Source organism: the organism of the source record quoted next, unplaced genomic scaffold (genome assembly GCF_019419815.1).
Source record: "Pyrus x bretschneideri cultivar Hongxiangsu unplaced genomic scaffold, Pyrus_bretschneideri_v1 Contig4, whole genome shotgun sequence".
Classification (NCBI taxonomy): Eukaryota; Viridiplantae; Streptophyta; class Magnoliopsida; order Rosales; family Rosaceae; genus Pyrus; species Pyrus x bretschneideri.
In genome coordinates this window covers 7518688-7532648 of record NW_025999723.1, presented here as the reverse complement: position 1 = coordinate 7532648, position 13961 = coordinate 7518688, and the positions used below count along the sequence as shown (strand labels likewise).

The 13961-nt window shown below is 36.6% G+C and overlaps 1 protein-coding gene across 2 annotated transcripts; it reads right to left on the bottom strand.

The window, feature by feature from the left end:
- Positions 1 to 2586: 2586 nt before the first annotated feature.
- On the bottom strand, positions 2587 to 13717 carry LOC125468831 (regulator of nonsense transcripts UPF2-like). 2 transcript variants are annotated; one of them, XM_048565292.1, is made up of 18 exons: positions 13571 to 13717; positions 12740 to 12830; positions 12492 to 12579; positions 11421 to 11623; positions 10198 to 10542; positions 9920 to 10024; positions 9682 to 9809; positions 8678 to 8854; positions 8437 to 8518; positions 7856 to 8134; positions 7516 to 7713; positions 7303 to 7404; positions 6415 to 6666; positions 6104 to 6322; positions 5212 to 5382; positions 4587 to 4772; positions 3881 to 4333; positions 2587 to 3655 (listed from the first exon to the last, which is right to left on the bottom strand). In XM_048565292.1, the coding sequence occupies exons 2-18, from the start codon at positions 12800 to 12802 to the stop codon at positions 3149 to 3151; spliced, it is 3558 nt and encodes a 1185-aa protein (XP_048421249.1). In that variant the 5' UTR covers positions 12803 to 12830; positions 13571 to 13717; the 3' UTR covers positions 2587 to 3148. The 2 variants fall into 2 exon arrangements, with proteins under 2 accessions (XP_048421249.1, XP_048421250.1); XM_048565293.1 differs by lacking the exon at positions 13571 to 13717 and having other exon boundaries at positions 12492 to 12598.
- Positions 13718 to 13961: the final 244 nt, after the last annotated feature.

Below are 13961 nucleotides of genomic sequence, written 5' to 3'. Positions count from 1 at the left end.
ATAGATTTTAGTTGATGAATCATTATCTAATTAGGTTTTAGTTCATGATCACTGATATACAAGCTTAAATGTTTTTAGCTATTTGCAATTTTCATTTATGTATCTTGCATGTTCACTCCTTTTATGAATTTGTCTGGTTCATTCTCTTGCTCATGAGTGCGACGAAAGTAAGAAAATGTCTAAAATGCTTTACACTTTGAATACATTCTCTAAAAACGCTAGCTATGCTAACCACTAAAATTGTATTAGTTCCCTCCCGAATAATCAATCACCATATTACCAAAGTATAATAAAAGTGTTTCGTTTTTGTTTCCTACTTAGCATCTAACAAAGAAAACCTCATAATTCTTTGCGTATGTTCTTGTCTTACCCAAATAATCTTTGATTAAAATATAAATATACTGCGAATTGAAAAAACTATATTTCAAACTAAATCTTTGACTTGAATCCTTTACTTGATTTTATATAATTAGAACATTGCAGAAGACAACAAAGTCAGAATTCTTCTTTCTATGACCAAGAACAAGAACAAGCAAGAACCTTTGCAATGATCGTGGATCGCATGATATATATCAGGCTCTTTATTCAAAGGAATTTCATTTTTTTTCAAAAAATGGGGATTAGGTGTGGGGCTCACTCTACATTGAACTTCAACGATCTAAACTCTCTATTTTGTAAGTCTCGATTCATAGATCATCCTTACAAAAATTCAATTCAATACAAAACAATTTGCCTATTTAATTATCAATATAAATTTTCATTATTTCTTATATAACAAAGTATTCGTTAATTTTTTTGAACCCAATTAGATGTCTTAATATTTCTGATTTGTCTAATATTTTGCAAGGATGATCTATGAGGTACAACTTGAAAAATAAACGGTTCGAATCATTAAAGTTCAATGTAGTGTGAACCCCACAACTAATAACGTGCTCCCTTAGCTTTGGTAGATTATTGTTTTTGGAAATAAGATTAGGGCACAAGATTTTGGGAACCAAAAATTCCACACAATGAAATAGAATTTGATTCTAGCCTCTTCTTTCTTGAAAAGGAAAATTTTACATCTCCAACTTGCAGTGCCCTTATCTCCACGATCTTTAAGTGACATTCAATTCTTTTGTTTGATACAATCGATGTAAGGAAGAAGAAATCTGACTCTTAACATTCGAATACAAGAATGTATATAATTAATTACTTGAGTTACAGATTCTAAAATATATTAAGTTACATGTCATTTTTTTAACACAATAATATTATTTATACTGAAGATGTGAGAGAATAAATTAATATCGAACTCCTTATTCATAAGATTCAAATCTATAATTTTTTACTTACAAGTGACTCTCGTGTTTTACATATTTTGGAAGTTTTCTTCGAATGCATAAATTGTAAGAAAAGTAGTACAACCAACCTCTTGAAAACCCCTCCAAAAAGGCTGATCATAGTTTTTAAATTTAGGCTCAACAATCTATATTAGGAGTCAAATTCTACTTATTAAGAAAAAGAAGTACAAGGTCTGTTTACCCATAATTGGGGCTGAGTTTTCCATTAATTTTTAACGTGCTTCCTTACAGGGTTCTTCCAAGGCCAACTTGATTGAAATTACAATTAAAGGGTTGGGGGAATTGTAAAGTAAGTAAAGAGTTAAGACCCAACAAATGAAGCAAAGAATAATTATTAATAATCATAAAAGTATTGGAGTGGACCATTAGCATAATAATGAAGATACAACTAAAGCTAACGGGACTACTACTACGGCGTAATGATATTCTCTTTACCGATGAAAGTGAGATGCAAGGTTCGACTTACTTAGATGATGAATTTGATACTTATTATTATGATTGACCTATTGTTGGTCTCTGCACAAATCTCCCACCACTTCTTAGATATGATAATATGCAACCTGTTTTAACTGTGAATTGGAGTGGACCTTAGAACAAAGACAAAGAGTGAAACATATGCAATCATTGGTAAATTTGTTAAACCAATATTTGATTATGGAGGTGGAAAGTAACCAAATTGACCTGGTAGAAAATGATCAGCTAACATGATGAAAATGACAGATGGCTCAAACGCATATCCACACGACTCTTCAAGCAACATGTGGGCCACTTTGCTCATGTTTTAGGGTTGGGCACAGGGCTAAATATTAGGAGTGGACTCGGTTCGGTCTTATTTCAAAATCAGACCGAATTGCAAACAGACTTGGTTCGGTTTCAGAACCAAATACGCTGAACAAGTTGGGACAGTTTCGGTTGGGCCGTTCAGTGTTGGGATGTACGACGGTGAGTCGTCAAGCGTAGTTTGATACTTGGATGTAAGATGGTGAGGGTTTGATCTTTGGAAAATCTGAAGAACAACGAAAACTTGTAAGGGTCGGGGATTTAGACTAAATTTTACATACCATTTCAATAATTTGATATCGAACTCGTCACTTTAGGTGGAGAGAAAGACAAACTACAGTGATGGTGATAGTAAGAGTATACCTCCCACATTAACGACCATTAATGTATCAATGTCGCATGCTACTAAAAGTTTAGAGTAGTTTAGAGTAAAACATCTAAATATAAAAAATAAAAGTGAAAATGATAAGCCTACTAAAAAAGGTCTTGGTAAAATTCCATTTGATCATTTCTGTCTAGGCAGTGCTTAAATCGGCATGGGCACATACAAGGACACAAGAAAGCCCAAGCAGAGTTTGCATCAGATCTTTAATTTACTTCATATTAACATATATACACGCAGGGTGACCCATAATTCAGGTTCTAAACTACACGTAAAATCGATCTATTAACGACCGAACAACGTGTGTTTGCGGATCAACGCCTCAGTATCACACGACCACCTTTCTTGTGCACTGCTGTCTCGGTTCCTGGTTAGCTATCTCGATTCCCTTCTATTGGTTATTTCTTCACGCCTGCAACTATCTTCTAACAAGACCACAAAACATATGACCTTGTGCGGTGAGGAGGAATGGTCCGAGTCAGAGTGTCCCAAAAAGGCACGGCTTCTCCATCAGATAGGAACGTCTGTTGCGATCAATGTTCCATTTATATAAGCACGAGTTTGCAGAGAACGAACCACATCTGCAAAATGAGGGAAATCCCACAGCAGGGACTTTCTGGCGTTCGATGCAAAATCACACTTTTTACTTTTTCCTGCTGTAGAAAGCTCCCCCACCGGAATAACTACTGCGATATCTATGACGTGCTCCACCACCTCTACCGCTAGCTCCTTCCCAAGTGCTGCCACGGCCGGCAAGTCTATTACCGCCACTCTGCATATAGTTCAGAGTCTGGTTCCCCAATCCATTAAGCTCCTCCTCTTCTCTGTCATTGTATTCCAAAACCAACCTCTTGATGTCTTGTTTCTCTTCAAGCTCTTCTGCTTCTTTCTGTTTCGTACTCTGGATAAGTGAGCAATCCCGAGGGATGTACATCTGCTTTGTTTGTTGCTTGTTACCACGCTTGACAAGAACTTTCACCTGGACCTCCTTGCTTCCTCCAGACTCTTCATCCAATGCCTCATCTCCACTTTCCCCTCCAAACCCTCTTCCATGATGGTCCTTGGTGGACCCCTCAAACACATTCATCGGTATCATCATGTTTAATGTTGGTCGACCTCTCAGCTCTAGCCTACGTTGCTCCATGCTTTCCTGCATTCAGAAATTTTTTAATGGGTTAAAAACTGCAAGCAAATATAACACCATCATAACATCATGTACAACATCATTTCCAGACCACGAAAATTAGGAAAGCAAGATTTTTAGTGACCGAGATTGCATTCAGAATGTGTTCACAACCATATGCAATACAATAATATATGAATCTATTGTGGTCATGCATCAGCAAGAGCATATAATACAATAATATAATCTTACCTGCATAACAGCCTTGAGATCCAGCTCAAACTTTTCTGCTTCTTGAGGGTCGACCTCAGCAACCCTCTGTCTGACATGGACTTCATCGTCCTCATCGGATGCCGGTCCACCACCATCATCATCATCCTCATCACTGTCAGATCCACCATCATGATTCTCTTCACCCAATCCTTCTTCATTATGTCTATCTCGATCAATGGTGCCACTTCCCGAATCACTGTCACTATCTCCAAGGTTTCCATGAACTACACCATTTTCCCCGGTTCCATTTACAATACTCTTTCCATTCACTGACATTTCATCGGAGGTATTCCTCCTTGAAGGCTTTTCAGTGTCAGAGTGCTTCTCAATGGAGACAGTACGATCACGCTCCTCAAGTTCTACAAGAGCTGCATTAACTTCTTCAATGGAAGAGTACCGAGCCATGTTGGGGCGTAGATCAGCAAATAAGTCCTGGACGTGCTTTACTACATAAGCTTTCCCATGTAGAATGATAAAGAGTAATATTTATCTCATATGAATTATAGGTAAGATAGATTCTTGGAATAGCATATTTCACATAAAGGTACAGAACAGTATGTAAGAGACGAAAATTAGGTAAAGGTCAGATTACTAAGAGAATCTTATATGATTCTAGCTTTTCATTAGCAAGAAAAACAGAAAAAGCTGTGAAGGTGGGGTACAGAATATGAGCAGCATGACTGACCTGTAAGTCAAATTCCACATCAAGCGGTAGTACACCTTTACTTAGTATATATCTCTGAAAGTGCATCAAGAATCGATCAAGTTTCCTCTTGGAAGAGCCTCGGTCAAAGTAGTGCCCGCAGGTTTCAAGAAGAGTAATAACCATCCTCATGCGGAAACAATCTTCTGGTGGATCCAGTACATCTTGCTGGTGACACAGAAAAAGAAAGTATGACCAAAGTAAGATCATCGTGTTCATGTACTTAGATAACTTAAATAACTTCTGATTCATAATAATACTAATAAATGATAAAACCATCAATATCTTTATGCTTTCTTATAAAAATAAGAGAGAAGCAAATACGTATTTATAAAAAAATATAAACCCTAGAATCATGAATAAACTCTGGTGACAATTAATTGTGGAATATACATTCTTAGAGATTTCAATTTTAGTCCCTAAAGTTTTCTTTTAAAATAAAAATATTAAGATTGGAGAAATATCCAATAGTACTATAATATTCTAAAATATGCATTTAACCTAATTTAGTATATAGTTACCATGATAAGTATGCCTAGCACTGACTATGGCAATGTTCCCCAAGTACTATATCATGGTGTATGGAAATGCACGGAAAATTACATACCTCTGGTGTGCCATGGCCAAAGGCAAGAACCAAGTACAGAGTTTCAAAAATAACAGAAGAATCTACATGCTCATAGTTGTATAGCTCTCCTAAAAATCGCATATGGGCAATCCGTCTTTGCTGCATCCCATACTCATTTAATTCTAGGCCAAGCCGTATCTCCTCTAGAACCTGAAAGTGAAGATATAACTTTGAGAAATCTCTGGTGGGTCAGACAAAATCAGAAATGTCTGAACTTGCACACACATGCACACTTCATATCTCAGAGATGTCAATGTATATTTAATTTCTCCCTTTTTTTCTACTGGTTCCCAAAACAATATATATATGTATGTATGTATACATATTTTTTAAGTTGAAAACCAATTATGAACTATAAGTCTATAACATGGATAGTATGTGCGCAAACCGTTTAGACTGCTAAAAAGTCGCATGTCCCCTCCCTCACCTTTCCTATCCTTTCCCTAGAATGATTATGGTACTAGCATCAAGACTACTGTTTGACTAAGTATGAGGCAGGCAAATCATGAGAAAGTATATTGAGCCTCAAGGTTACTGAGTCAGTTGCAGCATATAATTTACTACTAGATTGAATTTGTCATGGCGAGCACCAATCAATAAATACAGAAAAAGAACAAACGAGTAAGTTAGAATGTCCTCAACTTTAAATGAATGAACAATTAGTCAATGTTTTTCTTCATTCTAATTAATAGCAAGAGAAGATAGACTTCCCCTTTCCCTAAACCTACCCCACACTTTGTGCATCTGGGAAGTTAGACAAATCTAAAGGAGATACTACTACACAGCAAAGGGCCAGTCATATTATGAATGGATCATATTTAACATGGAAACTAAAATGCTAAAAAAAAAATTTTGGAATGAAAGAGAGCACCTCATCAACAACAGATACAGCAAATTCATCATGATAGCGGCTCAAACCAGCGGTGAGAGAAGCAATCAAGTGGATCTGACCATACTTCCCTTTGTGAACCTTCAGAAAGCATTTTAAAAGATACGGCTCACATTCACCCCATGGTAATTTACGCAGTTGCCTGAGCACATGCTCTATGGTAGACTTATCAAGATCTGAGAATAGCAACTTTCTTATATACTGCAAAAGAAATAAATGAATGAAAGGTTAATTCAAATGCTGGATATATCAAGATAAATTATGAAGAATTGAACCAATAAAACGATTTACACCTGATGCAATGGAGGACGGACTTTAGTGACCCGTGCAGATCTCTCAGGTGGTTTGCATAGGTAGTAAGCATTTTCAACAAGGGTGCTGTGCCGAGGGTCTAAATTTTTTACGTTCTTCAATCGCATTAATATTTCCAACATGTTAGCCATCCGCACAGTAGTTTCAGGAGACCGATACAGAAAACGCCCACAAGTCTCAAGAAGATTGCAAGCAACATCAATGTTATGATGACTGAAATCATCCAAACAAGCCTGGCAACAAAAGAACAACTGCTAAGTAAACAGTTCACAAACTAAACGCCACAATGATATGAACTTAAATCTCATTGATACCATAGTCTGTGCTTCAACCCATCTTCTAAATTATGATTTACCACACAGAAGTTGCAGTTAAATAAAGAAGTAAATAAAATGAGAGTAAAAAAGGTTGACCGCAAAGACGTGCATTTCATATATTCTCCTGCAATCAAAAGGTACAAAAAAATTTGATACAAATTTACAAAATAGTAAATACACATTGAATCTGTAGGCAAAGCATCTAAAAATATTTTCGCAACCCCTACAAAGACCTATTAAAAGAAAGGAAAAGGTAAGAAGAACCTTTCTCCAAGCATAAGTGCAGCTCAGAGTGAGAGACATATTACGGCCGATAATAAACACAATGTACTGAAGATATTATCAATTGGGCGATGCTAGATAAACCATATTTTGAAAACTACAAATAAACTCGCTAATAGAGGCAGGGCCCACTAATACAAGTAGATCCCAACTCTATTAGAGAGGTGGTTCACATGTGGTCTACAAAATGTGGTCTTCCTAGTATTTTCCTTATCAATAATGCACAACTTTAACATAACCTATGCATCAATTCTGTTATGTGCATATTACCTTCAAACAACTAAAGACAAGACCAGCTGGTGCAATCTTAAACTTGCAGAGTTCTCCAATAAATCTAATGTTCCTAATCTTCGTTTCAATGTTCATTTGGTCCTGCACAAAATTAAAATTTAATATGAAAATCATGAACTTCTCAAATGAAAGCGACACAAGTGAACTTTAGCCACTCCTATTCAACAAAATACATCACATGTAAAACCCGACCTTTTTATTAATTAAGAAGTTGAACTCTTCTTCCAACATCGCTAGGAGCATGGATGAGACGTCCTTCATACAAGTTGAGAGTGTAGCAACCAAACGCGAGTAGTAAGCTAGTAGCTCCAATGATGTTCTAGGGACATTAAATAATGCCCTCACAAGCTTTTTCCGATTTGCTTTTGAATTTAAATAACAAAACTCCACCTGAAAATATATAATAACATCTTCAATGTGAATCATAAGGTTAGATAGCCAAATGTGTGTGTGTGTGTGTGTGTAAGAGAGAGAGAGAGAGGAGTGGGAGTGGGAAAGAACAGTAGTAAAGCTCAGACAGAGGTATAATTACAGTCAACTGATCAATAAGATCACGGCCCACGCAACCAGGAAGCCTCTGCAGTAAAGCATCCAAATTTGTCCCTTCAATACTTTTGAGCTTCTCTTTGTCATTCTCTCCTTTTCTGTCAGCTTTCTCTTTGTCTGGATCTTTGATCTTGTCTTTATCTTTTTCTTCTTTGTCCTTTCCTTTCTCTGTGCTTTTGGCCTCTTGTAAAGCACCAACATCTGCAGAAGCCTCTCCAGTATCTTCTGTAATTTGTTGAGTTTGATCTGATTCAAGTGCGGGTTCCTTAACAATGAAGATAAAAAATGTTCATCTGAGTATATAAATACAAGTATAACCTTTTGCCAGAGAAAACATGAATCTTATTCTTTCAAAGAAGGCAAAGTACCCATCATATATACTGTCCACAGATTAAGCCACACAATGCTACGAAACTCAAGTGAAAACAGGAGATAAATGAGGAGAATGATCACAGTAAAATAGATCTAGCTCTGAAGGACCGAGATTAGTGAATATGGAACAAATTTGATTACAAATAGCAATAGTTGCTGATAAATGAGGATAAATGATGAGATTTTATTCCTTACAGTTGGTTGTTCCTGGGTCTTTGCAGATTGATCACTGCTTTTAGACTCTGCTTCTCCCAATAATACTGCCGGAACAAATGCTCTAGAAATAACATAAACATACATTTCAGGTCAACCTCTGTGGTATAAGAAACAGCACCTAACTAAGAGACTTATAATGATCGACACAAATGAAATACATAAAAGACATTCTTTTGCCCATTTGACAAGTAACTGAAAAAAATCATCGACTTAAACAAACCTAAGATCTGGTAAGCATTCATAGAAAGCCCTTGTATCTTCATCATCCCATATGGCTTCGAGTGCCGAAGAATCCTTTCCAGCAACAGGAGATGAAGCATCCTCCCCACTAGTAACCCTTGTTGTGTGGCCATCCTCTGGCATTACTGGGGGTTGCATATCAAGTGCTTCTGCTAAACTGTGGTAAAATAGTTTGTAACGTAAGTTATCTGGAAACTAATAGAGAAGAATCATCAATCAAGAATTTTAGTAATTAGTGGCTAGTGTGACTTCAAATTAAAGAAAGCTGGAGCATCTGGAAGTACACTATAGATGTTGAAATCAGATGCTTTCATTTGCAGCTATGGGTATAGTCATGCTGCTGTTAAATTTCCTAGACATTCTCTCTAGTAATAGTTTGCTCCTACTCCTTTCTCTGTTTTTTTTTTCCTTTTGTTAGGCATAGGGGATTATCAAGTACAAATATTATGCACCTAGCTAATGCATACTTTAGAGTGGTTTAACAAAGTTAATTACTTTCCAGTAAGTGAGTGTGAAGTTACATCATCTCCCTCATACTTGCAATCTCCAGCTAGAATCTTCCGCCCATGCTAAGATTTCATGTCTTATAAGTTATACCACTATCTACAGTTCCGGAGGGACTATAAAATTCCCAAGTCAGAACCACAAGACTAGTATGCCAAACTAGTTAATTAATAATTCGGTTACATCTGGTTTATTTCATCCTATGTTATTGTATTATTTACGTTGGAGAACTATGCAGGTTTTTGCTAAATGGCAATCCTATGAAAATTGGGATAAAAACAATCATTACATGTTCAATAGAGTAGTTTGAACAATTAAGCTATGCAAGGTTTAAAAGAAGGATCCTGGATCCAATGTAACATAGACGACTAGAAAGTGGAAGAAGACTTAAACCACAACATTGCCAGACCCAACAGACCTGGTCATGGGCATGATAACAGATATCACAAATAATTGCAGTGAAATAGTAAAGCAACTTACGATGAGACATTGCGGTACAAATGTTCATAAGATTTCCGCAGCTTCTCGTATGATGAGACACTTTCATCACTGAGCTCTCCTTTAGCATTAAGGATTTTAGCATTTTCATGCTCCATTTGGCGAAGTGACTGAAAGTATCAAGAAAATTCATTATTTATAAGTTGTAACCAGTATTCCACTATGAGAGAGAGAGAGAGAGAGAGAGAGAGCTATCTTAGGTCAGGAAGGAAACTCTTACAGTATGCTCAGATTGCAGCAGTTCTGCAGCAGCAGCATAATATGTTTGAAATGCCTTCCTGAAAAATTTCTTTTGATCTGTCGTGATATTAAGGCCCTTAAAAAACTGTTGCAAAAATTCAGGATAAATATAAGTGACACGTAATTAGAGTCAGTCACGCCTTCTGCCTATATGCTTCTATAAAATAACTTCAATGGAATGCCAAATAAGGCAAATAGAACAATATTGAAATATGTGGAATGTACTAAATAATGAACAAAGCCAAAGAGAATTCATACCTCTTCATGAATTTCTGGCCCAGCAAGTGGAAGGCCAAGAAACATTCTTCCCTGACGAGCAAAACTAGCAAGAAGAGTCAAATTTGTCTGAGTAGTATCCCGATCCTTTAAGTGTTCTCCACTGGCAAGATCCTTAATGATATTCACGAAAATACCACCATCTTCTATAACTCCAACAAAGAAAAGTTCCAAAAGGAGTTTCAAAGTGCTTCGCTTCTTCATGGCCCTCAAGTTCTTGTCTGCTTCTAAGTCATCCCCAGACTTCCCCGGAAAGAAGACTTTCAAAAGACCTTGAAGCAGAGTTGGGGAGAAGTCTTTGTACCTTTGATGGAGCAGAGAGCAGATCTTTGAAAAATAGAGTCGTGTCAGAAGTATTGTATTCAAAAATGTATTTTATGCTCTACAAAATGAACAGGTAAAGCTTGCAGGTTTGCATGCCCGCTCAGACATACTGCCCATTTAAAAGTAACTTCATTTTTTCTCTATGAGAATTCAATTACTGCCAAACCTATCATCCTTACATGCTAGCTGAAAAGTGTTACCAACTTACTTCCCCAGTAGACCTGCATGATACACTCTACTAGTTTTCTTTTTTGGGCGAAAAAAATCCAAATAGTTAACAGCAATATTCAGATTTTTTTTCCAAAATTAAAACAGACAAAACATTAAATACCAAAGACATCTAACTGGATGCATGTGAACAACGGAATGAGAAGCAAGAACCTTGAAACCAATACCAATAATGGCATGGTGAGGCAACTTATCATCTATCCAAAGACCCAAAAACTAGACAAAACAACACCAGATAGCTCAGTGTCCATTTCAGCAGAAATAGTACCAAGCATTTCGCTATTATACACCTTGTCATTCAGCAAGTGCTGTCGTCTATTCTTAAATAAGATAAGAAAATAGAGATCAGCATTTTGGAACCTGTGAGTACAACACTACATGACTAGAAGTTTGTGTAATTCTAGAAATGTTAGGATCTGAAGATAATCATATTGTTTCTTAAATTCTTAAGCAAACTCACTGTGCAAAAGCATTAGCCAAATATTTTCTAATTCATTCACTGAAGGAAATCCAGACTAATATGTTGAAAGTAAAATCATGGATAGATGACCCAGAGAACTTGATTAACTAAAACTTCAAAAGAAATATAAAAAGAGTAAAAGGAAAATATATATAAATGCTTCTGAAATATCAATTAAAATCATAAAAGCAACCTGGACTGCTGCTTGTATGTCTGACGATCTAAGCTTGGCATCACAAATAGCAGTAACAGCTTCACTGACAAATTTGCTCAGGTTGACAACTCTCAAGTCATCCATCAACCCTTCCCGCTGCTCTTCATTTATCTGCTTCAGTTTTTTAATAACCGCTGTGTTGCGCTTAATGCTAGAATCCAGTGTCCTAAGGAATCCTGTGTCTGGAAGTCAAAATAAATTTTTTTATTCTCCAGTATCATGTAGCAATCATACATGCCAACTATGCTATCGATATTGTGTTTTTGGTTAGCCAGGTGATTATATTGAAAAAGCGTAAAACAAACATGTCAACAAGAAAATCTGTAAAAAGAAAGACATGAAGCCCTGAAGTATAAAATATCTTCGCAATGAACTTATCTAATTATAAAAATTTCTATAGTAAATTTCTTTATTAAGATGTAAAACAGGAGTCATAACAGAGCAATACATCACAATTAAATCCAAATATAACAGTCAAAAGCAAACCTACCCAAAACAGGCAAAAAAAAAAAAAGAAAAACTTTAAAGGGCGAAATGATCCTCAATCCCCTTCAGTTTAATGTTCATTAGCCTTTTTAACAAAAAACACTGATAACCTCAAATGAAGCAAGAAGCTTCCCCAATATGCCAAAATGTAACATGGAAGCGTCAACAAAGTGTCAGGAATTATAAGGTGGAGGAAAGTGTATCAGCATTATAATATTACACCAACACACTAGTTTTGAGAAATTACGAGTAAATTATAGATTATTAGACATCTAATGTGCTATGACTTCAGACTGAACTAAGCAGCACTCATGTGGAGGACCTCAAGTATTTGAAAAAAGACTAGGATTAAATCTTTTTAGTATAATTAGTAGCAGCATAGAACAACCTTACAAAAAGTGCCAGCCATCATCCCTTTGTTTGCAATTTATGTCATTAGGAATGGCAACTTTGCAAGATTACATGAGTATTCTTCCCTCATACATTTTCACTCATTCTAAGAACTTAACAATTATTTCATCATTCACTTGCATACTAAATACAAGAATACCACTGTGGTCATACCAGGCCGCTCGGGGTTCAGATTGCTTTGACGAAGAGCCATCTTTGCCTCAATAGATTTCTTGATTTCCTCAAGCCGAGCAGCAGCTTCCTGCAAAAAGAATCAATAACTACCCTACCAAAATCACTTCCGAAAGACATTCCAATTCACAAGAATGCACACATGTTCCAAAACTCAGGAATAAAAGAAAGAATATTAAAAGGCACAATGAAAGTAACGATCTCTAAAAGTGACAGATGCAGCGACTTACCTCATCATCTTGCTTCCCATGAGGTTCATTGCCAGCACGGCATTCCTCCTCATGGTGATCCATCTCCGTACTTGTCTCGACTCACAGAAACCTATATAACAAGAGTTACAAGGCATTTCAAGCTTAAATTAACACCCAATCCACACAAACAAAAGACGATGTAAAACTGAAAAACACAAACCTCGAAAAAACTAACATAATCGAACAAAGCCACATCAGAGAATTGATATAATAAAATTCCAAGCATACTAACCCCATGCGTGCAAAACTTTCATATCAACAACGTAACTTCTTTTCTAATTATGCAACTTTCAATTACACAATTTAGACTGGTGAATGCACCCACAACTTCCCTTTCCCTTAAAACCCGAAAATGAATCAAAACTGATGGGGTGTTTACCCTGACGGTCCTCTTAGAAACTTAGTAACAAGATACCACTATTGACAAAAGAATAAACATTAAAAAAATTAAAAAAAAAATTCCAATTGCCAAGCAAAAGAAGAATAAACTACAAACACCCAAAAAAATCATCAAATAATGACTTACTATTTGATTTAGGGCAAAACATTATCATCTAATATAAGCTCCAATTAAATTCAAATAAACTTTTAGCTCTGATTCCAAAAATTCTAACCCAAATGAGCACGAACCCTATCAAAGTAACACGAATTTGATTCACAGGCGAAGATTACTGAAGTCTACGACGTCGTTTACGGCGACTGCATTCCCTACCGAGATCTCACTTGCGAAAAAACCGCAATATGCATACACACGTATATCTCTCTGTGTGCGTGGGGGAGGGGGAGAGAGAGAGAGAGGAATATGGTTACCTGATCGAGATTACGCCGCAACGTGATGAAGATTGCCGAGAAAGAAAGGAATACAGTGAGTTCAGAGATGAGAGAGAGAGAGCCGAGCCCAATGGTTAGAGAGCAATGGAGCCGTACGAAACGAGACGATGATCCAATTGGAAGTAACCGACTGGTAAAGGTGAGTTTCTAGGGTCGGACTCGGAGCACGAATTTTGCCCGTTTTAGACCCGCTTGAGAAAAATGGGTTGTGGACCTTGCGGTTAGGCAGGCAGCCCACTTAAATAACCCATCTCAGGTGCTTTTCTTTGGGCCATTGGTATCTCTTCCTTTTCAGTCCAATAACCTATCAAGGGTAAAAGCAAGAGTTAATGGCCCGTTTGTTATCCATTTGGTTTTTTATTTTTTGTTT

What these genes read in the sequence shown, in the direction of transcription:
- LOC125468831 (XM_048565292.1), bottom strand. Translation starts at nt 12,802, where the DNA reads ATGGATCACCATGAGGAGGAATGCCGTGCTGGCAATGAACCTCATGGG. An exon ending in TCTGAACCCCGAGCGGCCTG is followed by an intron (nt 11,624 to 12,491) that starts GTATGACCACAG and finishes TTTGACTTCCAG; the next exon opens with ACACAGGATTCCTTAGGACA. An exon ending in TTGGCCATGGCACACCAGAG is followed by an intron (nt 4,773 to 5,211) that starts GTATGTAATTTT and finishes CTGTGTCACCAG; the next exon opens with CAAGATGTACTGGATCCACC.